General features: G+C 43.7%; 1 protein-coding gene across 6 annotated transcripts; it reads right to left on the bottom strand.

Annotated features, from left to right (window-relative positions):
* On the bottom strand, nt 1-27113 carry sema3aa (sema domain, immunoglobulin domain (Ig), short basic domain, secreted, (semaphorin) 3Aa). 6 transcript variants are annotated; one of them, XM_027020248.2, is made up of 20 exons: nt 21263-21320; nt 20487-20670; nt 19187-20404; nt 18534-18694; nt 15755-15817; nt 12962-13081; nt 12475-12537; nt 12003-12096; nt 11788-11907; nt 10528-10670; nt 10174-10288; nt 10005-10074; nt 8688-8832; nt 8274-8493; nt 7835-7926; nt 7640-7681; nt 7376-7533; nt 4901-4968; nt 4646-4791; nt 1-2609 (listed from the first exon to the last, which is right to left on the bottom strand). In XM_027020248.2, exons 4-20 carry the CDS (start codon nt 18690-18692, stop codon nt 1914-1916), a joined length of 2514 nt encoding a protein of 837 aa, XP_026876049.2. In that variant the 5' UTR covers nt 18693-18694; nt 19187-20404; nt 20487-20670; nt 21263-21320; the 3' UTR covers nt 1-1913. The 6 variants fall into 6 exon arrangements, with proteins under 6 accessions (XP_026876049.2, XP_026876045.2, XP_026876046.2 ...); XM_027020249.2 differs by lacking the exons at nt 19187-20404; nt 20487-20670 and adding exons at nt 2950-3007; nt 26541-27113 and having other exon boundaries at nt 2587-2609; nt 21263-21433; XM_027020244.2 differs by lacking the exons at nt 19187-20404; nt 20487-20670 and adding an exon at nt 26541-27113 and having other exon boundaries at nt 21263-21433.

The raw sequence follows: 27113 nt of genomic DNA, 5'->3' as shown, positions 1-27113 counted from the left end.
TAAAACGATAGAGGAAATATTTATTTAGACAACCAAATGCATGCCAGAAACACCCATTGACAGTTATAAGAGCTCCCAGCTACCTCAAATTACTTGTCTCCAACCAAAGACAAAATAGGTCTTTGGCAAGGAGTGCTGGGAGCGCCATCCTGTGGACATCATTTTGTATTGCATTGAAACATCATACATTTGGGGGGTGGAGGTGGTTTGTTTGTACAAAAGATGAGTTTTATAATACATAAAAGAGGGCAGACATATTTATCTTTGCATAAGTAATATGAAATAAAACATTTTTCACATTTCCTATGCTCATGGCAAGGAACGGACCTCACAGAAAACACTGACAATAAAGTGAATGCACTAAGGTTCACATGCAGTTTGAAGAGTCAGTCAGACTTTTACCCTAAACATTTCTACAGGAGATTCACAGCTAAAGTGTGGGCATTCAGTATCTTACAATTTAGTCATATCCTCGTAATATTTTGCTATTTGATGAGCAATTCATACAGAAACAAGGGAATGAAATATAGACAGCTTCATTTGGGGGCATTACAGAGAAAAAGTGAAGGATAGGAAGAGGCAGACTTCTCAAACCTCAAACAATAGGAAAAACTAAAAAAAGACAAAAGTATTGGTCCATTAATGTGCTTCACCACATTTTTCACTTTTGTTTACAATAGATCTCAAAACATCCATAATATCAAAAATAACTGTAACCCCTAAAAAATCAGCAATAAATAGTCAAGTGGTGTCTGGCTGTATATATTTACACTCTCAACACAGACTGCAAGAGCACATTCGTATGAGGTGAACTAGCATAAAAATAACTTAAAATAAAACAGCCAAGGTTATAGCAATAACCAAACACAGCACCTTTTAAAAGATGCAGAACTTGGCACAAAACATGTTATTTTCTATTTAAAATAAAATCAAAATTCAGATAAAAATAAAATAGATTCAGATCTATCATAAACCACCCCTGTAATCTGAAAATGTATTTTTAAGTTCAACTATGCAACTGGCTTAATGAAGCTTATGTATTCAATTAAACAATGTCATGCACATTTGAATTCTGTATTTGAGGGGAAAATCCTGTCTCCACAGGTACCCTCTTCATAATCCAGTTGGGTCACTTTTCTATTATGAATATACAGCAACTAATTAGGCTAACATTTAAGTCAGAATGGCTACAAGGGTCAGCAATCAGATGAACTGTTAGTAGAGCATGCCTCCGTAACGCATGCCTTATGGCTAACAATATCTTGTAGCCATGATTACTGAATTATTTTCTATACAGTGCCCACTATAGTTACTCCTGTAATAATCTTCACAAATCAGAGTGACCAGACTCCACAATTTTCCAATCTCTTTCAGGCTGGTAAACAGTCCATATTAGGGGATGTTGTCTGATCCAGAACCATGGTAAATGTATCATGACAATGAACAACACAGTCATCCTGGATAAAGATTGAGAAGATAACTAAATAAAACATCTCAGTTTCTGTAGAAGTTTCCCAAACTTCTCTCAACAGCTGTTTGAACAGAGGAAGCAGTTTGGAAATGGTGATCCTTCTCTTGCTCCAAGACAAAAGAGTCTTAAGGGACAACACACACTCATGCCCTTCAGCATAGGAACATTATGTACAGGAAAGTGTATCAGTTCACTTGTATACACACTACTGTTAAATGTCTTTGATGGTACATAATTGTAATTGTGCTTCCTATGGTTAAGAAGTTTGATAAAGTTCACCTTTTATTCAAACTACAAGTGTTCTAAGAGTGCAGTTTTTCTGCTTATTGTGCTTTTCTTTGAATGTTTGCAGTATACAGATGTATGAAGATTGCTAGATAGCTATCTGCATGTTTGATGCATGTTATGGGTGTGTGTCTGAAATAGTGGAGAATCCATGGCTTCACACACTGCGAGGTGGTCTCTGTTGCTCATGGGTCCGGCGATTACGTCCCCTTTTGTTCTCCTGAAGCTGTTTCCACTTGGCCGTGCTGGGCGGTGTTCTTCGGGCCGGTGCATTACCTCTCTTCCCTTGACCCTGGCTTTCTTGAGTGTTTGAGCCTTTGGGAGTGCTGGGGCTTGACCTGGGGCTTAGGCCGTGTGGGCTGGTGGTACCCTGTGGGATTTGGCTTCTCTGGATCCCAGCTGCTTTGGGCAGATTCAGGCCACTAGGGACATTTGTCGCTTTTGTGCTGCTGGGTGCTTTCTGGTCATGCTGATTCTGGCTGGATGTCTGCGAGTTCTGGCCAGTGGGCAGGCCACTTCTGGGAGGCTTCTTGCCACGCTGTTTCCGCTCCTTCTTCCAGACGTGTTCGCAGAACTCATCCACACTATGGAGGTCTGGGTGTTCCAGTAGGCTCAAGAAGTCACGGTACCAGGGCTTGTGCTTGGGGATGGGCTCACGGTCGTCAGGCCCGGTACGGAGCAGGAGCAGCTCTCCCACACGTTGCGATGGGATGACCTGCAGGGTGAGGCGCAGCAGTGGCTGGATAAAGCCGTGCTCCACGGCATGGCAGTGGTACACTCCTGTGTCAGCCTGGGTCAGGCTACGAATGAGCAGGCCTCTGTCAGTGTGACTCACCCTCTCATTCATCATGATCTGAGAGATAGAGAGAGAGACTGAGTTACAATTTATATTATGATAGCATGGAAATTATGGAACACTATTATTGTATGTTGGACATAGTTGCCATTTTTACTACATATAGATATGTTTTAGGACTGTTAATTTAAAATCTTTATTAATCTACTATAAGTTAAATATTATTCTTTAAATAAATTCATAAAAAAAGGCTAGGTTTAGTCTTAAAACAACTAAATGTTTCTGTAGTGAGTTGAGGAGCGTGGAGTTATCCATAGGGTGAAAGGGCATTTGCAAGTTCAGTAACAGGGTTTCCTTGCACAGTGGGAAGGTTGTAATCTGAGAACTATTCGATTACCATCATTACTGTCGAAGGGCAAGAGGTCAAGCCAGCTCTATCTGTTTCAGATCATTATCTGTAAAAGCAACACAGCTGTGTGTGAGAGTATGTGTCTGTCTGTAGGTTCTCTTATCATGTCATATTGTTCTCATTAAAATTCCTCATTGTCAGTAAAAACCTAGTAAATATTTGAATGAAAGAACTGTACTGCTTACTGATTATAGAATGTCATATTTAGTTAGGTTTAGTTAGGTATAGATTCTACAGAACCATATCTAATATTACCAATGATATATTAATTTTAAACACAAGGGGGTCATTTTAACTACATATATTACACCTTATCCAATTTACACATACATAATGTGAATTCCTCCCTCTCGGAGGATACATGAATTTGAATGTTTCCTGCTGTCATATGTAATATTACTAGTAGCAAGAATAAGAAAATCTACCACAGGGGGCAGAGCTTTTTCCCATAAAGCTCCCACACTATGGAATAACCTTCCTGTAAATGTTCGAGATTCAAACACAGTCTCAATATTTAAGGCTAGGCTGAAAACCTATTTGTACAGTCAGGCATTTTATTAACTATTTCCCATCTTAGGTAAAGGTGTAAATCTGGGGGTCCATGGGCATTCAGAGTTATGGTAAACTATGCTATGCTGCTCTCACTTCACCTCTCTTTTGTCACTCAAGTTTGTTGACTGAGAGCGGCGGAGTGCTGATGTTCCAGGGTGCCTTCATGCCTGTGTTTCCTTCTGGCTCTTTCCTTTTAGCTGCCATAGCTCAATCTGCCAGAGTCCATCACTGCACATTATAGTTCCCTAATTTACACACCCTCGTACCTGGACATGCCTAATCTACTCTCTCTTTCTGCCAAGATACACCTACTCCTGATGTCGTGATGTTACTGAGCATCATCCCATCTCAGCTGCCATGGCTACTCTAACCACCCACTGATGCCCCTTCCTGTAGCCCACCACACCGCTACCCCAGCCATTTACTCTTCATTGCCCTTAATGGACGTTCTCTTGCAGGATGCCATGATGATACTGATGCTCTACCCATCTCAGCAGCCATGGCTCCTCTCACCTCCCCCTACTGTCCCTTCCCGTAGCCCACTACACTTTTCCACTGCCCTTAATGGACGTTCTCTTGCAGGATGGGTCTTGGAAACATGCACACCTTGGGACAAGACTAGGACCTCTAGTAGGTTGGACTAGACATTAATTGCTTATTTTTTTCATTTTCTAAAATTGATTTTTCTCTTTAAATTGTTATTTAAAGAGGATCTCCATTTTTAAAATTGTTATTTAAAGAGATCAATTGTTAAACTGTAATTATTGTTGTGGTGACTGTTATTGGCCAGAGGAGCATGCGCCCAGCCTTTGAGTCCTGCTTCCTCTCAAGGTTTCTTCTTCATGCTTTAGGGAGGTTTTCCTTGCCACTGTCAGCTTTGGCTTGCTCACTGGGGGCTTGGACTTGGACATTTGTAAAGCTGCTTTGTGAAAAAACATGTGTTGTAAAAAGCGCTATATAAATACATTTTGATTTGATTTGATCTGATATGAGACATCACTCAACTATTTCCTGTCTCAAGACATGAGTACTTTTCATTAGGTACTACTACTAACATATATGAAAGAAATTTATAGGATTTATAGGGTTCAATCAGTACACTATTGTGCATGTGTGTGTTTTTGTGTGTTACCTCATGCTTGTGCTCCTCACCAGGCCTCTGAAGCTCCCAATAGATGAGAGCTCTCTGAGACTTGGAGTTGCACTCTAGAAACATACTACTGTTTTCCACCCCATACACATTCCTCTCCTCCACACTGCTGTAGCCCTCTAGGTCATCTAAAACAAACACACACAAAAGACACATGAATGTGCAGGGTACGTCTAGTCTAAAGGATTTGTGTGTGCATGCCTTTACATTTGTGTTCCTGTGGGTATTTATGATTACCATTGTGATGCAGATCAGAGCACTGGGAGAGAGGATCTCCATTTCTGATATCTTGCCGCCTTGTTCTCCTGAAGAAAAACAAAAACAATATATTGAAAACCTTTTTCATCTGTAAAAACAACTTACAAAGATTTTATGCACCATGCACCGTTCAAAGGCAAGATTTTGCAACAAACATTTAAATAACCAGTTCACACCACTAGAGTGCACTGTTGCTCCAGTCAAAGAACTCTCCTCTAGCAAACCGTTGCAGCCTGGGCTGTCAGCTTGGGGGAGGGTGAGTTTTGGGGGTTGGGGGGGGTGGGTGGTATACTGGCACAAACAGCAAATGCTAGCGCACCAGTTGGTGCACACAGCAAAATGACTCATGGCTGGCAGGCCTTCCATACATGCATCATGGAACTACACACAGCAGTGCCTTCTGATGTCCAGTTAAAATGGGGGCCTCTTTCAGGCTGTCTCAGGGCCAGGCCATAGCCAGAGTTTTTATAGCAGCTTTGTGCTCTGTTAAGCACCAGCTCTACTCCATGCCTCTACTAGGAGCTGGAGCCAGGGGTTGAGGCCAAGGGTTGGGACCAGGGTCTGGGGCCAAGGTCTGGGGCCAAGAGTTGGGCCCAAGGGCTGGGCTGGGGCCAGGGGCTGGAGCCAGGGGTTGAAATGAGGGTCTGGTGCCTGGGGTTGGGTCCAGGGTCTGGGGCCAGGGGATAGAGGCTGGAGCCAGGCCTTGTATACTTTTCATATTTTAGAAATAAAAAGCTTAAAGTTTAAAGTTTATGGGAGTCAGGACTGTGATAGTGAGGAACAGGAAGGCGGAAACACGTAGGCGGCTAAAGAGGTGGAAAGGAAAATCCAGAGATTAAACTGTAGATCAGATGGACTCTGCAGAGGAAAGGATATATGAGCTTAAAGCACTTTCATTGTTCCTCTCTCGATGCATCTCTCACCTTCTTGAGATATCCACAGCTCAGTATACCACTGTTTAACTCTATCTCCCTAACTGTCCCCACCATCCCAATCTCTTCTTCTGTCTGGCTGTCTCACACCCAGTAATTCAGTCTCTTGGTCAATCACACACACACACATGCACGCACGCACACACACACACACACACACACACACACACACACACACACACACACACACACACACACACACACACACACACACACACACACATATCCCTCTCTCACTTTTCTTTGGTGATGTGTGAGCAGTGGTGGGAAGTCTGTTTCTCATTGCTGGAGAAAATATTTGGAAAGGAACAGACTGGCCCAGCATTTCTGACCAGGAGGGCGTGTTACCATGCCCACTTCTGACCAGGAAGGCGTGTTCCCATGCCCACTTCTGACCAGGACGGCATGTTACCATGCCCAATTCTGACCAGGAGGGTATGTTTCCATGCCCATTTCTGACAAGAAGGGCATGTTACCATGCCCAATTCTGACCAGGATGGCATGTTACCATGCTCTGGCCCAAGACGAAGCTGGGAAGGTACAAGCCTTTGGCTGTGCATGATACCCACACTACAGGGTACCATCATGTGAGTGTGTGTGTGTTTGTCTGTGTGTGGAGAAAGCTCTCTCCCACTGGCTGTACTGAAGTGTGTGGAGCTCCTATCATGTGGTTGAGCGATGTAGGAGGTAGATTATATTTAAGGCAGTAAAATCACACATTGTGTGTGTGTAGTATGGGACTGTAGAGCAGAATGTATGTGTGAGTTTGTATTCTTTGGCCATTGGGTATTTGTGGAGTGATGTTGTGGCCAGAATGCTGCAGCGTGTAATCTGAAAACCAGTTCGCTGACATGCAAAAGCACTACAGACAGATCTTAGGGCAGACAATGTGTATTAATAAATCATCTACCATTCACACAGAAAAAAAGCAGTAAACCAAACAAAGAAAAGTCTTCCTTTGGAAGAAATCTAATAGGCTTGTTGGCAAAGACAAGTAAATACAAACAACCAAATGCTTATGACTTAGTTACTGATCTAAATTATGCCAGAAGGCCAGAGGTGCTTGGCTGTACATCAAGGAGGCCTGAATGTAGTGGGTTTTCCATCCATTTCATTTATAAGAATTTTAAAAGTGCACATTAAAAAAATTGGATGGAAAAGGCAGAAATATTGAATGAAGTGGAAAAGTTGAAATGTTGATTAAAAATGGTGAAGAAAATTGATTCCAGAATTAATCTTGATGTATGGGGCCATGCTTCTTTTCAACCTGAAAATAAAACTGAAAACAATCCTTTAGTATTAAACCTCTTCATTCATTTAATTTCATTACATGCTAGGAATCCACCACAATACACTCCATATATTTCACCCCTGATCATATTACATCATCTTGAGACTTTGCACATAACCGTGATGGATGGAACCATGACTCCATTAATTTTTCTTTTCAAGAATGCACAGAACCTTTTGGAAGCATTGGAATGGAAGGCCAGTGTGTGAGAGGTGGCCGGTGAGCGCTGACCTCTTGGCAGTGGGGAAGTATCTGGAACACTCCATGCCATCCCAGGCGCAGTAGGGGTCTCTGGCCAGGCAGCACTCGGCACATGCTTTTCCGTACACCTCGCAGCGGTGCAGAGGCATCTGGGATATCCCCACAGCTGAACCCAGGTACAACTGTTGCTGTTGACACAGGCAAATACAGGATACTGGGGTCAGACCTGTATTTCTGTGATGGTTAAAAACAGCCCGCAGAGAGGAGCCAGCCAGTGGCTGTCAGTTCACTCACTTGCTTAGTGGATAGTTCCATAGCCGTGATGGGAGTCGGCTCCTGTGGTGAGATAAAAACACATAGAGCTCTGACTCACAGGTATTGTTTGTTCTGTTTGATAAACACTCATAAACAGATAAGTCCTTAGGGCGAGGCGTAGGTACTGTGGCTGTCAGTATTATGATGTTGATCAGGCATTGCTGAGGAGCGTACCCTGAAGACGGTCATCTCTTCCAGCACCACCTCCTCCAGGTCATGCCAGCTCTCTCTGGGGATGGTCACCACCTTCAGCACTGTGCCCAAGTCTGCCCACAGAATGCCAACAGCACATTTAACTCACACACATTGATTCAAACTCCCTATTCAGTTTTCACACTTGGCTCTTAATGTACAAAGTGTGTCTGCATATAATTGTGTCGTATTCACTTGGTAAACCAAACTATTCTTGCAGCTACACTGCCCTGTAGACTGTAGTTTCAGCTTGAATCTAACACTCCTGATAGCTGAAATAGCTGAAACTGAAATGTAAAATGTGCAGATTATGGTAGCCCTGTTACTTGTGCAAACATAGGTTATGCACACATAAAGCTATGCGCATGTGCATGAACAAAGAGAATCCCATTGCTCTCATCTATGGGGAGAAGCTACTGGCCTGTGCCGATGAACATGACGTCATACTGGCCGTCCTCGGCCTCCACGCGATCCACCACCAGCTGGGTGAACTGGTAGTCGGCGTTGGTGCGTACTACTATAGGCCGGCCGCCTACCGGCTGCACTGGGTTGTACATGGCGGGGTGGAGACGTGCAAACGTGATGACGTCATCAGGGAGGTCCTTGGTGGAGTCAAACCCGCCGAAGGTTTTACTGGGGCACTGGGAATGGAAAAGAGAAGAATGTGAGCACACCTGTGATGGCTTCATTTCCTGTGGCTACATCAGTATTACCAATACAGCATTAGCTAGTGTCTGGTCATATCTCATATGTTTTCATTCCAATGTGCAAGGTATGCTAGTTAAAATGCAGGAGAGCTATGTTATGTAAAACTCTGAGGGTTACAGAAACTCACTGTGCCAGGGCGTGGATAGGGCACCCTGCCTTGGAAGGGGACCCACTGGTAGTTGGGCCCATCTCTGTGAGCGTAGGGGCCCAGAAACACTCTCCTGATGTCTGCCATGCTGTACATGCAGATAGCTGATCCACGAAAGATATTACTGCCATCAAAAGAGAGAGGATGAAAGTGTCCTTTCAATTAATGAACTCAGATTTAAAAAAAAAAAAAAAAAAAAGAATAAAAAATGTAAAACCTGTAATTGTGTGGTGTTTGCGTGTGTGTGTGTGTGTGTGTGCACTACTGGGTGTGAGAGTAGTGATCATCCCCTGATAGATGTATGGAGAAGCATTTATAAAATGTTAATTAGTGAAAAATTCAATTAACCACAGGGCAAATGAACACACTACTCTTCTACTCAGATGGGGGCATGCATGCATACACACACACATACACACACACACACACACACACACACCTACACACACACACACACACACACACACACACACACACACACACAAACACACAGAGAGGAATTCACACATACATTCCCACATACCCAGACCCAACCACACTCAGATAAACCACTGATCCAGTCTTGCAGCCTTAAGGGCTCATTAAGTGGTAATATTAAAAGCCAGTCCCCAGAATGCCCTTCTATTCATCTCTGGAGCGGGGCACTTAGAAAAGCAATTAAACCAGCCTAATTCCTCAAAGCTGGTAATTGAATTTTCAAGGGCCATGTTCTCTGCATACATTAAAGCTGCAGCAAGGCAGGAATACTGAACTCGCTCTGCCTGAGTGCCGCCTGCCCCCCGTTCTGCTTTTCGTGTTGTTTGACGGTGATTAATCATGATGTGTTTGTCCTCTTCCTCATCTCTCGCTTACACGCACAAACGCACACATAGCAAGTGTGTGCGAATGCACCGCATGCTCATCCATCATCTTAAAAGCGCCTCTCTCATGTAACTCGTTTGTCTGCTTTTGTTCCTCCCTCCGCCCACAGCCCCCTCCTTGCCGCTCAGCCCAGGAAAGGAGCAGGCCAGCTGGGGAGCGGCGCTCGCCTTTCCCCCTTAATCGCATTTCCTCCAGGCTTTGCTGAGGGGCTGCTGATCAGCAGGTACAAGCAGAGTAGGGGGTGGAATTTCCCATACAGAGAATGGGGAGGTGAAGTGAGCGTCTGTGTCTAACTGGATTATGGAAGAGACGTGTCTGAGGAGATGGGATGCATCACAGGTGTCAAACCATGTAATTATGCTAAGAGGTGTATATGAGAGAGGGAGAGAGGGTGGGTCCACAGTGTACTGAACATGAATATGCATTTAGTGTTACCTGGAGGTAGTGAAGACAGCATAGATCACTGGGTTCTTTGGGTCTTTAGCACTCATTAAGAACACATCCTCTGAAAGGGCAGAACATTGCACACTGATACCTTTGAATTCTATTGGCCATGTAATGTTTTGAGCTCTTCTTTGAGCAAATAAATAAGAGCAATACTCACGTAGCTCATCAAAGTACGTATCTATGCCATTAAGCCCTGGGACTGAACAGGTCAGTTTAGCCTTTAGAAAGGTAGTCCATTTGTTCACCAAACTCCTGTGTCCACCCTCGTCATTCTGGGTAAGTAGCACACATGAACACATTTGCACACGTGCACGCACACACACACACACACACACACACACACACACACACACACACACACACACACACACACACACACACACACACACACACACACGCACACACACACGCACCTAAATAAACATACATTTAAACATATATTTATATGTGTGTGTGGGTGTGGGTGTGTGTGTGTGTGTGTGTGTGTGTGTGTGTGTGTGTGTATTGTTACCTTACACAGTTGTGCTACTCTGGAGATAGTTGCTTTGCCTGTGTGTTCCCCATCCATGGCATTCTCTTTGAAGAACAGGAAGATCTTATCATCTTCTGGGTTATCACTCTCAGGGATGAGGTGAATGCCAACGAACTTGGGGTCTGGCACACACACACATACACACACAGACACAAGGAGCCAAGTAGTAATTACTCTAAAGTGCAATGTTGAAAAATACATGCAAAACTCAAGGCCCTGAAAATTGGTTTTGACAGTAAAACCATATGGGAGCGCTTGAACATTTCAATAACTCCATCTCAACTTTAACAAAATGGGCCAAATCCAGCCAGGGATTGAATATCAACAGCTACAGGGGTCCTTTTACTCAAGCATGACCAGAGGTCTTTACAGAAACATCACGTAATCCCGGCCCATGCAAGTTGTACCCACATGCAACTACATACGGTGCTGTGTTACAACCACCCTATTGCTAACAGGACGTGGAGCCTACAGAGTGGAATGTCCAGCCCAGGAGCAAGTTTACTACTTGATTAGTGGGTGTATGTGTGTATGAAAGGGGAATCATTTAGTGTAGATTCTCCCACTCTTTCCAGACCCATAGTATTCAATACATTGAATGTTTTTAAAGACCTCTGCATTTAGGGAGGCTTACTATAAGCTTCACCTAAGCCAGTATCCCGAAGGCTTCTTTGATGCAAAAGAACAGCTGTCGTTCAATAGTGACTGAATGCATTGCCTAAAGTTTGTGAAAGGTCTGTGTCTCTATTGATAAGGGTCTGATAGAATTGCCATCCAGTTAATCCTCAGTATACCACTGATCCTTTTGTAAGGGAGCAACACCATTTAGAGAGATACAATGAAGGTGAGATCTGATGTATCCGTGGCAACAGACGATGGGGATTAAGGTATGAATAATACCTTCATAAAAAGCACATTTTTATCTGAATATGTGGAAGCATTTAGGGGGAGGGGTGAAATTAGAACTGATCACAGGACCAGACAAGCAGAGATTAGCTACATGGGAAAATGTGGGCTTGCTCCTAAAGATGAAATTGAACTTTTGTATCACATACGTCCCTGCTAATTCAGACAATCTATCACAGGAAATAATCAGCCCAGCCCAGTTAATCTCCAATGAAGGCCTCTTAATCACACACACACACACACACACACACACACACACACACACACAACTACGTGGATGTCTCATCTCAATCATGAGCCCTCTTGTAAACAGTTTACCAAAAGATCTACTACCATTTAGCCATCTGGAATCATGCTGCTCTGTGCGGATTGGGTGATTGGTCCCAAGTGTTCGGAAAATAGCAAAGTCTCGTCCCATGAAGTCTGCTGAGGTTCCAGAGTACAGTTCTCCATCTGCCAATTAGAAAAGCACATTTACCATCAGATATCTAGGCAGAACACATGCAATCAGCAATCTACCTGTCAAAAGAGAACTTGCAGTCACTCACCAATCAGCAAAGAGGATGACAGCATCTTTGGGTCATATGGACTTTTCCCACGGCCATTCTCTAAATGGGACACATCTAGCCTGAACAGGTTATCCTGAGGGAAAAGGTGACAGCACTCAAGAACCTGAATTACCAGCAGTGTAACAGACAAAGGATTTAGAAGATAGGAGTGGTCATAAATATCCATGTAAACTGTTTCTGCTGAGAATTTACAAGTCCTAATTCTAAATACCAAAGGTTATCAGCGGTGCTCATTTCTTTATTATCAGACTTCTTAGCATTCCCCTCAATTTTAATTATAATACTAATAATAATACTAAAGTGCAGACATTCACAATGTGATTTCAGACATTATGCTGAACATAAAACATTCTTCAAAATTCAATGATAGGAAAATTGGGAAAATAAACAAATAAGTTCCAGATGAGAAGTACATGGCCTTGTGAGAGGGAACTCTTCATTATTCACTCACTGCAAGTAATGCCAGGACATCTGGAGCTTGAACAGCATCCCCACCCTGTACACCCTGCAGAAGCTAATTGCAAAATGGCAGTCAGATGAAGTACTGACGTTTCCTATTAGAGAGACACCAGCCACCCTCTTCACTATAAATACACTTCTCTTTTTCCTCATCTCCTTTTGCACATCGCTGGTCTGAAATTGCTCGCAGGGCATCAGCGGAAGATTAGCCTGAGATAATAGCCTCCATTGAATGAATCTTCTTTGACCTATAGCACTGGTTTGAATTTGGGGACTGTGTTTCATGAATATGAGTGCCTTTGAGATGTACTACCCATTAAAGGTCTTGTGAAAAGTGTAACCAGAAAAGTTAAAAGGCTTTACAATTTTTGTATGCTTGCATGTGTTTGTGTGGGGGTTTTTTTTGTTTGTTTGTTTTTGGGTTTTTTTGTGTGTGTGTGTGTGTGTGTGTGTTTGTGTGTGTGTGTGTGTGCACATACCTCTGCTCGTTTGCCAATCTCCAGGTAGGAACAGATGGGGTGGAATGCACCTGTGCCACACACATACAGGTGTGTCTGGTTGAATGGCTGCAGAACCCGCACAAAGTTGGAGCACTCTTTCTGAAAAAGGACATATCACACAACCCCTGAAATAAGGAGCTCCTTTTGAATATGACCCTGTGACAAACGGAGCTGTTTCTCACCCACCTAATATTATATATTTAACTAATGATTATGTATGTGGTGCTAAAATGTAATAGTAAGAAAAATTTTGGCATGTGATAAGCAAAGAATTCACGTGGTGTATGCACTTCACATATTGCCTGTATATGATTGCAATAATGTTTTGGGCAGCTATGATAGGTATTGTTTATCCACAGTGAGTGGCTGGTCATTGTATAAGTTATGAGAACACATTTACATTAGCATATACTTTGTATTTTGAACATACAACACACTTTTAAATGCTTCTTAACCTCAATATTTAAGCTTGAAGTGTCATTAAAATGTCTTTGAGTTCCCAGAGAAGTACCGATTAGAATTGCACCTGTTAAAGCCATTTTACTTTCTCAGTTTGCTCTCTTTAGCACCCATGTGTGTGTGTGTGTGTGTGTGTGTGTGTGTGTGTGTGTGTGTGGTTCTGATGAGTGTTAAATCTATAGCACATGTGGACAGTCTCATTGCGCTATGAGTGTAGGAAACAGATTGTGATTGTTTAGTCCATGAATGGCCTCCAGGTTCATTTAATTAACAGATATGGGAAGGAAAGATTCACAAATAATAAACACATATTAAATATGACAAACATCTATTCGGCATAAAAACACACAGAAAACACAGAAGATCATTTATGTTCTTAATATATATGTCTGTACATACATGTTTGCATGTGCACACACAGTCAAAAAGACAAAACTGCTTGTGTGTGCACTTAATCTTATGCACACCCACTAGCACACTCACCTTTCCATGGCCATTAAGAAAACAAAGACAACCCATCTGTATAAACAATGACAGTTCAGTCTCGTGTGTGCTTTTGGCTGAGGAAGGGGACGTTTAAGAACATAAGAAAGGGTCACGTGGTCATGACTCCAGCACCCCCAGCCGCTGTTCCACCAAACCACAGACTTGTAGAGACATATTTGTGCTGTCTAAATGTAACTTCAAAGCAGATGTCCCTCTGTTTGATCAACTAGCGTGGACACAAAAGCTAATAGCAGTGCTATTTAGTCACATTTCCACTGTCTAGTCACAAACCCAGTCCAGCCTGCTCTTGACCTTCCTGGAAAGACCTGAACCATCTGCCCGTGCCATCAAAGCAGCATCAAATGCCCGTGGCGTTCTCAGTGCCCTTTGTGCCTAGCAACGAGAACATATGTACATTCCTGACTAAATAATTACATGCACACTACAATTCCTCCCAGTGCTGACGGATGTGTTTGAAATTCCCTGTAGTTGGTTTGATTTGAAAAGCATCGGCTGCTCGGGGTGTGCCATTTGGGGGGTGGGGGTGGGTGGGGGTGGGTGGGGTTGTTACTGGAAGAGGCAGCTGAACAGGCTGTTCTGCTGGAACTCCCTGCTGCCAACTCCCCATAGTAGCCCATGCTGAGAACAACCTAATGCCTGTAATTAATCTGTAATTAACATGTAATTACAATTGTAAAATGCCCTTGCATTTTATATGGTGAAACATGGCACTGAAGAGAATGGGGTTTATAAAAGTATTAAGAACTAATTTATTGTATTTGAAATAAAGCTGTAACTTAATAGCAATTATATGTGGGAGAACAATAGTGAGGCCCAAGCTTTAAACAGCCAACAGTGGCCCTATAGTCCACATTTCTAAACACTGTAGAAACTGGCTAATGTGCGATCTGAAGAGTTAGGAGTAGGAGAATTGTAACTGTTACTGTGCCCTGTAAAGAGGATGGTAAAATCTTTGAACATTTCAATAACAAAGATAAGAAGTTTGCCTGAGCAAGTAGGGAAGTTGGACTACTGTGTATTGCCTTAGACTGTTTATATTTACTGAACAGGCTGAATATTTGCATGCATATATTTATATGTATATAAGTGTGTGTGTGTGTGTGTGTGTGTGTGTGTGTGTGTGTGTGTGTGTGTGTGTGTGTGTGAAAACGCATGTGCATGTGTGTGTGTTAGTAGCAGATGGTGTGAGTTATATCTGATGATCCTGTGCCCCCCTTGTGCCCCTCATCTCACTACAGAGAAACCAGGCGTGAAATTACCATCAGATAGTGCATGCCTCACATGCACATACAGACACGCACATGAACACATTCAGTCATGTGCACACACAAAAACACAAAAACTGACACACACACGTGGACTTACAAATGCACAAAAAAGAAAGAACAGGAGAGAGAGAGAGAGAGAGAGAGAGAGAGAGAGAGAGAGAGAGAGAGAGAGAGAGATTTGTTAGTTTGCTAGATAAATAAATCTCCAATTTAGGCTAGGCCCCAGCATTCATATTCAACGGCCAAGCAAAGCACTCTGGGTAATAAACTTCAGGCAGGAATAAAAGAGTGCACAGAAAGCAAAGAAGAAAGAGAGTGGCCACCACCATGGGCACACACTCTTTAACACCAGCACTCATCACAGTCATACCACATGGACAAGATCCACCTACAGCAAATGTACTGTTACTGCAGAGAGCAGGGTCATGGCTATAAATCACAGGCACCGCACAAGTAGTGCTGGAGGTTTTTTCGAGATATGCCGGACTGATCTTAGAAGTGGGGTCTGAAGGCTGAAAGTGGAGCGCTTCACACTTACTGCGAGGTCTTTTCCTGCCCACTTGCACTCGTCTCTTTTTGAAGGTGTGGCAGGCCAGGCGATCTGCATTAGGGAGAGAGACGGAGGGAGAAAGAGAAAAAGAGAAAAACAGAAATAGTGAGAGAGAGAGAGAGAGAGAGAGAGCAAGAGAGAGAGAGACAGAGGGAGGGAGAGAGAAAGTGTGAGAGACAAAAGGGAGAGAGAAAAAGAGGGAGAGAGAGTGAGAGAGGGAGATTGAGAGAGAGAGAGTGTTAATGTGTGAATGGATAACACAAAGTGCTGCAAAAGACTGACTACAACTCCACATGAGGGGGGGCAGTAAAATAATTAAAGATCAGTATCTGCCATCCTTCTGCCACCACCATCTGTAGCAAATCATGGAAAGACTGAGCAAGCCCTACCGCTCAGCATATCAGAGGAGCCCGAACAGTCGTATGCACAAGAGTGCTTGCACACAGAATTGATTTTAGTTGGATCTGCACCAAAAGCAAAGTTAAATGATTCAAAATGCTTTTAAACCTAAAGTAAAATAATAAACAAGAGGCTGGGTTGACTGTAGCTCTTATGGATTTTGTCACGATTGGTCAAAGTTCTCCAGACGGCTGCACTATCTGAAAGAACAGGTAGATAGAACAGATAGAACAGCGACCTTTCACTACTTCTCAAGCTTCTTGTTAGCACTTTCTCAGTTTATTCGTTGTCATATATTTGCCAAATAATAGGTTTCAAATTGTTTTTTCTCCGTATAACAAATGACTTTTGTTGTGAAAACGTCTACTGTTTTACTAGCTCATAAGAGTTACTGCCTGTTTTGAACTCCCCAAGACAGCAAAATACACAACAAAATTTTGAAATACACAATGAAATATAATTGATTGTAGACAGGGTTGTAATCTGTGTGAAAGCTATTGCAGAAACGTGACCTAGTTAACATAGTGAAGTTCTAAGTCCTAATTTGTCCTTTGTTTTTAGTCATCCATAATGTCTATTCATTTCTTAAATTCCCTTCAATCTTTAAATATAATAAACAAAGTAACTAATATCTTGTTTACACTTCATACAATTCCCATCTTTCCATTCCTCCTTAAACTGCTATTACTCTGTAAGAAATGATTAGACTCGATTTATTTATTTATTTATTTTATTTAATGAATTCTCTTTAATTATTTAATTATTTTCTGTTAAAATATATTTATGGAAGCCTGTACACAAAATCAATCAATAGTTTCATATTTCATATTTAAGTTTATACTTATTTTAACCTTAGTAACATTTGCTTATCTAAGCCTCACTTCCCTCACTGAAATTTAATTACTGGAAGAGAAATCATTGAAAATATGCAAGCAATACCAAACATACAATTTGTCATTTAGAAAGATACACAATTACTCATGAATAGGGTTAGGAACAAGTTTGAACATCCAGGGCTAAAATCCATGGCCTATTAGGTCTACACTCAAAACCCAACTGCTAAGGTCAGTTACTAAAGTCTTGGAATTACACCTTTTTTTTTTTTTTTTTTTTGCATTGTAGAGTATATTCCACCATCATTATCAGAAAATTGCTGTTTCCACATTGAATGTCATAAATGTCATAAATTGAGATACATAGAGAAAAAACATGTGTAACTACAAAGGTCCAGGCCTGATGGCTAGTTACAGTATACATAATACTGTAAAATAATAAAAACTTGCTAAAAGGGCTGCAAGACAGTGTGCGTGTCTGTAGGTGTGTCTTTGCATGTTTACGTGTGTGTGTGTGTGGGTGTGTGTTTGAGTGTGTGTGACTCAAGTAAGATAAAAACCCTCTTAGCTCTCAGCCTTTACTAGGAAAACTAACGGAATGGTAATACTGTCTGCCCACAGCCGTCAAGACGGACTGAATGAGCAAGGAGACAGAAGGAATGTGAGGAAATCAAAATAGACAGCAGGCAGGGAAAGAGGAGAAAGAGGGGGAGTGAGAGAGAAACAGAGAGAGAAAGAAAGAGAGAGGGAGAGCATAAAAGGACCTCAGAAGACCCCAGATCTGATCAGGGAATGAGAAACAATAAGGCCAGAGTAAAAAGGGAGAGAGGCAGAAGCGAACGTGGATGTTATAAAGCGGAAATGGGAGGGAGCCGGCACACTGTGATAACCCTGGGTCTAGGTTCTCTTCTCCAACAACACACACCACACACCTGCAGAGTTTCCTGCCTCAGCATCAACCCTTCCTGTGCTCTTGACTCAAATCCTCTGGAATTCTATAGTGAAACCTGGTATGTCAGGACCATTACAGAATAAAATGGAGTGAACTGTGATTGTGTTTTTTTTACAACCCTTACTGGCCTATTAGCTTTGGGTTACACCTACAAAGTTATTTACCACAGTGAAAGGACAGACTAGCATTTGAAATACCATATTGCCTTCTACAAAGGGGTGGGTGGAAGCCAGGTTGATGGTTTGGTACCAACTATTTGGAATTGTGGTTTTACCATTGTACAAATGTACACACAAACTATAAGTTGCATGCACAGTAATTGTATGAATGCTGAGGAAGGAATGTGTTCAATGATCAAGGAACAATAGAATTAAACATTCTTTAGTGTGGCTGAGGAGTAATGATTCATATTGGCTTGAACACAATGCATTTGACAGATCATTTATTCCCACTTCAATTATTTTGTCACGAGCAAAGGAGAAAGCTCTCTCTCTCTCTCTCTCTCTCTGTGTGTGTGTGTGTGTGTGTGTGTGTGTGTGTGTGTGTGTGTGTGTGTGTGTGTGTGTGTGTCTGTAATTATTACCTGTTTGAGGTCTCTGTTTATGTTGACCAGATCAAAAGAGAAGACATGGTCCTCTGCTCCCACTAGTAATCTCCCTCTCTCCTCATCCATTAGAAAAGTGTCGTAACCTGAACTGTTGGCCAGTCCAGTGAAAGTCACCAAATTACTGGAGTCCAGCATCTCTAGGATTGGGAGGAAAGAGAAAGTGGGGAGCGAGTTAATGTTAACTGGACAACATTACTGGATCCTTAAAGGAATTAACATAGTAGGATTATATAAAAATCTGTTACATTGTTAAAGTGTTGATAAAAGCACAGTTGTGGCACATTCTACAAATCATACAACTTAAACTTCATATATTTCAGATTTAAAAAGAACAGTGTGCAGAAGGTTTGAGGGTTTCAGGTAAAATTTTGTTCCCCAACAGCTTCTGTAATGTCACACTGTCCATTCAAGCATTACAGGAAAACCATGTGATCCAATCATTGTAGGCTTGAGAAAGCATCCAAGCATGTGATTGGCTAAATTGCTTAATCATTTACATGAGGTTAAGGCATGGCTGGATAACTCTCACCATGTGTCTGCTCAGATTTTGAACATGCACTTTTGCACACTGCAAAAGAGATACACACTATCACTACCTGACAGAGTCCTTGCTATGCAAAGTCACAGACCTGTTCAGGTAAAGAAATCGGAGCCTGCATCAAAAGCCATCAGTGTTTTGAGCTCAGAGACCCTCAAAGTTTTTGAATGGATCGGTTCCTTTGGCAGGAATGTCACATTAGCATGCGATTTTGAAAGTGAAATGATTCATAGCATGAAATCGACACATATTTAGGCTGTTCATCTAGAATCGAAATTTAATTTATACTTTAAAGTTTGCATAATGAGTAAACAGCCATGTTGTCCTTTGTGATTTAAAAAAAAAAATCATTCAATTTGCACGACAGTTTGCAAAAACACGCATTTACAATGATGCACCAAGTTTTGGTTAAGCTACGTTCCCTGATGCAAGACCTGACAGTAATGGGAGCAGAAAGACAAAGCCGAGCGGGAGCGGAAGCAAGGAGATGATGTGGTAAAGAGGGAAATGAGATGAAAGATGACAGAAAGAAAGCAGAGAAAGAGAGGAGCCAAAAGCAAAATCGAAGCTCCACAATCACTGCCAGGCGTGGAAAACTCCCCAATGCAGGCTGTTCCCAGCACTCCACAGGTGAAGCCAATATTTCTGCAACATTTAGACAATTCTCTGTGCAGCCCAAATGTTATGAATCATAATGAATAGTGACATCTAGAGTCTGCAGCTAGTCCCAGGAGCTTCGACCGACATGCTGCTGTGTTAGTCATCTGCATTTGATTCTCTTAAGATTCTGGACATCTGCGTGCTTGGACCAGGAGACAGTACGAGAGAGAGAGAGAGAGAGAGAGAGAGAGAGAGAGAGAGAGAGAGAGAGAGACTTAGGAACAGTAGTGTTTAGCAGTTTTCCCCTATGTCTATGTCTTCAAAGCCACCCGAGTACATAGTCTTACACAACAGCCATGAACATAGGCACACAACATGCCAAAAATGTGAATTTTAAATGCACCTGCAATGACTTGCACAGTAATGGAAAAGAAATTAACATGTAATAACTGTTGCTATTTTTTGAGCCAATAGACCTCTACCAGAGTTACAGACAAGAGAGCAAGTGAAGTGTGGTGTTTCATGTTGAATGTGATGAGTGCTTATCTTGTCAGAGAGCAGCAGCCTTTCTCATCAGGGTGGAAGTGCCTAATGAGGGCAGCTGCTAATCAGAGCACTGATCAGTTGAGGGTTCTGCCAGCCAGGATGAGAAAGTCACGCTGGTATTCGTATTCCACAGCACTAGAGAAGGCAGTTGAGTGGAGGACAGCTGCGTGTACAGAGTTTACATGCATCCTTACTCATTGTGACTGTAGACGACATCTGTAATTTACAACAGTCTGTTCTTTTACCTGTGAACTATATTCTGACATTGTATTTTTCTCTTTCCCCTGCCTGCTACGAACTCCTGCTGCTCTGACCGGACATCAGTTGGCTCTGAGAAGTGCAGTGGCATTCTTCTCCAGCTGAAAGTGAGCGACTGCCGCTTGAACTCCGTGAGTGAGGCATTCTTTTTCGAGAGCCGCCATGCTGAGGCTGTCATGAGAGGCAGCCTTCAAATGGGCTGTAATTAAAGACCCTCACACACACAGTCATGACATGCACAGACACAATATGGCATACACGCGTCCACACATTGTTGCATGTCCAGATTTCAGAATCAGAAGGGGTTTATGGAGCTTATCTCAGCCAACATCACACTACATAGCAGATAAAAGTAAAGAGACAGAAACACACAGGCAGCATCATGCACTGTGGGATAGTACAGTACGCTCCACTACATTGAACACAGCAGACAGAAACATTAACCATGAACCCATTAAAGTCATGCTTGAAGACTACTGCATTATACTTTCAACCAATCAGAAAATCCCATTTCCACATGTGTATGCTGGATGTGTATGAGCTGCTCTGTGGCTCCACTCTAGAGGTAGAGAGGAAAGCATGGATAAATGGAACAAAAAGTGAAGGACCATTTCCACTGGTTTTGGGGCGCTACCTGTTTATTTAGCTCTGAATAACAGTGTGCCTCAAGCCACATGGAAGATCCTGGCACAGCTGCTCCCCTGGGCCCTACCCCTGCGACCCCACCTCCCTCGCACCCCCACACCATTCACCCCCCCCTCACCCGCTCTGCTTTTGCTCCTCTTCCTCTCATCAGGCCAAGCGTGTGGTGTGGTTTTGTTCAGCACCGTCATGCCAGCGGACCAGCGCGCACTGGGTCTCGCGTCAGTCGCCTCGGCAACAACCCATAAGAGTGAGCTCCGGCGGCTTTTGATCGACAGCTCAAGAGGGGTGGCTGAGGGAAAGCAGACACCGGCGGGGTCACTCCCAGTGACACCAGCAGGAGACACCATCAACGCCCACCCCCCACCCTGCTCACTTTTTGGCATGAAAAGGCAGCCCTCGCATGAACAGTTGTGATTTATGACTTGGCTAAGTGACTCACGTCAACACTGCAATCAGTGAGGTAAAGCTCAGCATGCATGTGCCAGGAGATAAACAACAGAAATGACAAAAGCTTCCAAGCAGCCACAATCAAAGAAAAAAGGCAATTTCTCTGCTTGTTAATGTTCCACTGACAGGGGAAGGTTTAAAGTGTGCTTGCTTCTGCCTACATGCACACACACTATGCTCACAGAGCCTTGCTGGGTCTCGGTTTTAAAGTCTGAGAGGTGGCCTTGCATGTTACCCCACTGCATTCTGGGCTGCCCGCCTGACCGTATGAGGGGAGAGTGTGTGGGGAAGTATTTAATTATTGGTGAATGTGCTTTGGACATGCAGGGTTAACCACAGAGACTGCAGGAAGCATTCCTCTGGCCACAGCACACACACAGTCAGACACTGCTGGAGCCCAAACTGAGTCTCCTAGTGCACTGTCCCAGATTACTACACTCCCGAGAGAGAGAGAGAGAGAAAGAGAGAGAGAGAGAGAGAGAGAGAGAGAGAGAGAGAGAGAGAGAGAGAGAGAGAGAGCAAACAGTTTGTGGATTTGGATATCATTAGTACCTCTGATGGACAAGCCGCTACAGGGAGAGAGTCCGTGGTGAAATATGTGGGAATGAATAGAGTTGTAGAGCAGAAGAAGAGAGAGAAAAAGAGAGAGAAAGGAGAGAGAGAATGAGAGAGAAAAGGAGAGAGGGAGGAGTGAGAGATGGAATGAGAGAAACAGAGATAATGAGAGAGGGAGAGAAGTATAGAAGAAAGGAGAGAGGAGATGGAGAGGAGAGAGAGGAAAGGAGTGGTAGCGAGATAGAAGGAGGGGGAGAAGGAAGGAGAGAAAGACAGAGAAGGAGAGCAAGAAGAAGAGAGGAGGGAGAGAAAGAGAGAAAGAGAGGAGGGAAAGAAAGAGCCCTCAGGCTTTCTCCAAGCAGCACTGAAATGGGGATAAATGTTTTCTATTTGTGACATACAAACACACACACACACGCACACACACACACACACACACGCACACACACGCACACACACACACACACACACACACACACACACACACACACACACACACACACACACAAGCAGGGTGGGTGAAATGTGATACTCCCAAAAGTGCTTTTCTATAGATATGGATATTCAGAGACAGGTGCACAATTTCCTGACACCCTGTACCCAATGTCCACTCTGTAACCAGATACACAACGCATGAGACAGGTGTACACGCACACAACCATCTATACTTGTGTCTGTAAACTATATTGTGCCAAGTGGGTGCTGAAATGTTGAGTCAAGAGAGTGGTGAAATGCATTAATTGAACCATGTAAAACAATTTGCTGGAAAGTTGTAGGCAGCCCACTTGAAGTGGCAGATAGCAAGACAGACGGACTTAGAGAGAACTTGAGAGAGGGGGAAAGAACAGCAGCCGTGTCTTCTTGTATAATAATTTCCATCCACCCCAGAATCTGGCTCCACTCCATCCTCCACTTCCCCCACCAGCGAGCGAGCATGCACTACTGCAGGCCTCCAGACCGCGTCTGCTGCGGTTCGGCGCGGAGTGTCTATTTTGGAAGATTTAGGCCGAATTCCGACGACTCGCAGTCTCTCCCTGTCCCAGTGCCGCCCATCCTGATCAGTCCCAGGAGGCTGCGGGGCAGGGTAATGAGATGCGAGTCCCCGGTAATTACCCTGCAGTGGGTAATTATCAGGTTGTTTCACGAGCTCTTTAAACTCCTTGGCTGCTCCAGGGAGCGGTGACGGGATCGCCCGGTTGCAGAAGCTGATGTCTCTGCCTGGGCGTGCTGCACATGTGCTCTGCAGCCTGAAGGGGGCAGTGTTTTCATAGCCACAGGCTTGCTCCACCTCAGTCACCCATGGAACAGCGAGGACTAGGGAAGTTGTATTAATGTGCTGGGATCACTGGGCAGACAGGAGCATTAAGGCTTCCACCACTGAAAATCCCACAGTGTGAACACATGGGTAGAGCCACAGACCAAGGATGAGGGCTTTGGTGTTAATTTGGACTCCTCAGAAAGTGAGGACAGGCATGTGGGTCTCCAGCAAGCAGACAGACAAAACAATGCAGCCAAAAGCGCTGACAGGAGCAATTTTCAGTCCCAGCAAGGCAACGTGAAGAGATGGCTTGCAGAATAATTACAGGGCCAGGAGGCAGAGAGGAGAATCTATCACTTGGCGATCAATTAAAAACTGTGCTGCGTTCAGGCAAATCTGTGTCTCGGACATCGTTTGACAGGCCTTCCTCCAGAGAGCATTGCTTTGCTGTACTGCCTGTCCCCGAGTCGCTGCTTCTGTGTGAGGGTACTAGCCATGACAAATCTGTGTGTGAGTGTATGAGTGTGTGTGTGTGTGCCTGTGAACGAAAGGGACCAGCCCTCCTTGGAGAGAGTGTTCTCTACATGCTTGTTTGAGAGTGCATCCCTTGAGAGAGGCTCTGCACGTTTATTTGGCTTAATTACTATGCTGCATTCACAGGGGGAGTGAGAATGAATGACACTTCACTTAACGACCAGGCTCGTCTGGCCAGCTACTGTCTGCCAGCTCCTTTCATTAAAGCGCTCTCTCTCTCTCTCTCTCTCTCTCTCTCTCTCTCTCTCTCTCTCTTTCTCTCTCTCTCTCTCTCTCTCTCTCTCTCTCTCTCTCCCCCGCTCCCATTCTCTCATTCTCTCTCTCATTCTCTCTCCCTCATTCTTCCTCTCTTCTCTTTCACTATCCCTTCATCCTTCTCTCTTTCTCACTGGCTCTCAGACAGTGTGTGGGTGTGAACACCGATCTGTCAGTCTGTGAGGCATCAAAAGAGCCATCAAACACCTGTAGGCCACTCAATCACACACATAAACACACACACATACACACACACACACACACACACACACACACACACACACACACACACACACACGCACATACATAGAGCTCTATCACCATGGGCAGGTGTCTAATTATCTTAGCCTGTTTCTATTCTCACACATCTCAGCAGCCAAAAACACGTTAAGACACACACTCTCTCTCCTTCGCTATCTCACGTTCAGATACATATACTCTCTCTTTCTCTATTTCTCTCTGACACACAGGGTGTGTATAGCACATGCTGGTGAAATGTATTTCTTTCTTTGCCGGGAGGCAGTTTGACACATTGGTGCGTTTTGAGCCTCAGAACACTTTGACCAGTGTATCCCCATTTAGGAGCTCTTGATGGAAGCATTTCAGTGGTGATATGACTGTGTGAAGGTGTCTGTCAGTCACATCATCCACTATCCATCCCCTGGTGCCATGTCAAAGAGGAGTAGGAAGGAGATTATCACATGAGTGTGAAACTTAAAAAAAAAACAAAAAAAAACAAAACAAAAAAAAACCTGTAAAAAAGGAATCATTTTGATGAAAAGGTCCAATTTTCCCACAATGCTGCGGGCTGCCCCAGTACTGTGGGACTGGCCACAGGTGTTCCTGTGCCATTCCAGTCTTCTAGCTGGAAGACGCTATGTGCAAAAACAAAAACTTCAAAGCCCCCAAACCTGCATATCAAGGCAAAATACTTCATCATCTTTTCTTGTCTTTGTTGCACTCAGAAGAAGTCATGTTTTAGGTGAATATTTATGTATTCATGTGTGTGACTTCTCACTCCTTCTTTGTTCACATTCTCTGAGTATTTCAGACTACAGGCTGTTGCACCAAAATAACTCCATCCATCTATAAAAGAAATGAGAGGGTGTTTTAATGGCCCCTACTGGAGTAAATATGTGCCTCACACTAACCTTACAATCAACACAAATGCGAACACATATACCCACCAACATCGGTATTTATGAAATGAGAGTGAGAGTGAAAGAAAGAGAGAGAGAGATCATCGCCACACATTGAGCTGTATACTTTTGGTCATGTTTCTGGACAAAGAACCACAAAGGCTCGCCTAGCTTACGTTAAAAGCAAAATGGCCAAAAATATGGCAAAAACTCTGGTGCTTATTTCTGCGGGAGATGAAAGCCCGGGTGTACAAAGAGGCAGCTCTAGTCTGGGGTTCTCCACAGTCGCCATACAAAATAACACTCTGTCCAGAGAATAACATGTTTACAGCCACCGCCACCATTCACACATAGAGCAGCAGAGCTGCCGGTGCTGGAGGTCAGACAGAAAGGACCGTGGGAAGGTGTGGAAGGATATGTGGGTACTTCCAGAAGTGTGTGGCTACATTTCTGCACATGTGCACTTGACTGTATGTGCAAAGAGTCTCCCACAAAGCCTGAGTAGAACCAATAAACTCCAAGAACCAAGACAATTTTGAAATAAAATATTCAAAGCGGAGATTTAAAGATCAGAGCTCGTAGACCCCTGGTTATCTATTGAAAACCATTACGGAGCGATACACCCCTCGGTCTGGAAGCCATAGAACAGGGCACCAGGCGCTGAGTTCAGTCTGGAGGGACAGCAGCAAGGAGCAAGCCCAGCAAGAGCCAACACACACAGTTACATTTCCCTAAGACCTCCCTGAACATATGGAAACAATCTGTCAGAGCAAAATGAGAATAGACGATCATATGCGAGAGAGAGAGAGAGAGAGAGAGAGAGAGAGAGAGAGAGAGAGACAGAAGTAGAGAGAGAGAAAATAGACAGAAATGAAATAGTGAAGTGACAGAATGCTAGTTAAAACACTAGAAAATGCAGAAAAATAAAAAACAACAAAAAGAAAAACTATGGCAAGATAGATAGATAGATAGATAGATAGATAGATAGATAGATAGATAGATAGATAGATAGATAGATGAACATAAGAATATTTGTACACAAGAATACATAAATATAGGAAGATCTAAGAAAAAGAGATATTAATACTAATGGGTGAAGAATAGAAAAAATAATAAAGTAATACAGAATTGGTCTGAAAAGACAGTAAGTTGTAACAGGTTGGTAAAATATTAGGCTCTCAGCAGACAGCAGTGGCTCCAAAACTTACCATTGTAGGAGAGCCGGAGCCGTGGCACGTTCCTCTTGGTGTGCTGCAGGGCCAGTCTCCCAGGCAGTGACACCCCGCACAACAGCAGTACAATCCCAATCAGGTAATCCATGGTGCTGGAGCACTGGCCTCCAGCCCAGGGGGGGCTCACAGCCCAGAGTGCCCAGGGAACGGTGCTCCCCTCCGGGGTGAATTAGAGATCTCTGCACTCCCTCCTCGGTTAGAGAGAGAGAGAGAGATCCAGAGCCGCGAGGTCGTCCAAGGGAGGCAATCCAAATCAGATCCCTGGCAAGGCAGGCAGGGACTGGTGCTCACATGGCTCCATCGAGGACTTCCTAGGCTGGGTAGGGGGTTATGAGATCAAGCGAGTTTAAGGTGTATTCCTCTCGAGGTGAAGCTCTCGGCAGCCTGGGAAGGTGCTATGTCCGGGGAGAGGGTCCTGTGACGCTACTCCACTCGCCTTCACTCCAGCTTTACCCCCGTGCTGCGCACACACACTCACTCACACACACTCCAGTACACACTTCTAGCCCTGTCCACAGCTCAGGCAGACTGAGAGGACGAGAGTGAGCA

Source organism: Electrophorus electricus, chromosome 7 (genome assembly GCF_013358815.1).
Source record: "Electrophorus electricus isolate fEleEle1 chromosome 7, fEleEle1.pri, whole genome shotgun sequence".
Classification (NCBI taxonomy): Eukaryota; Metazoa; Chordata; class Actinopteri; order Gymnotiformes; family Gymnotidae; genus Electrophorus; species Electrophorus electricus.
Note: the sequence above shows the minus strand (reverse complement) of the source record. Positions and strands in the feature narration are given on the sequence as shown.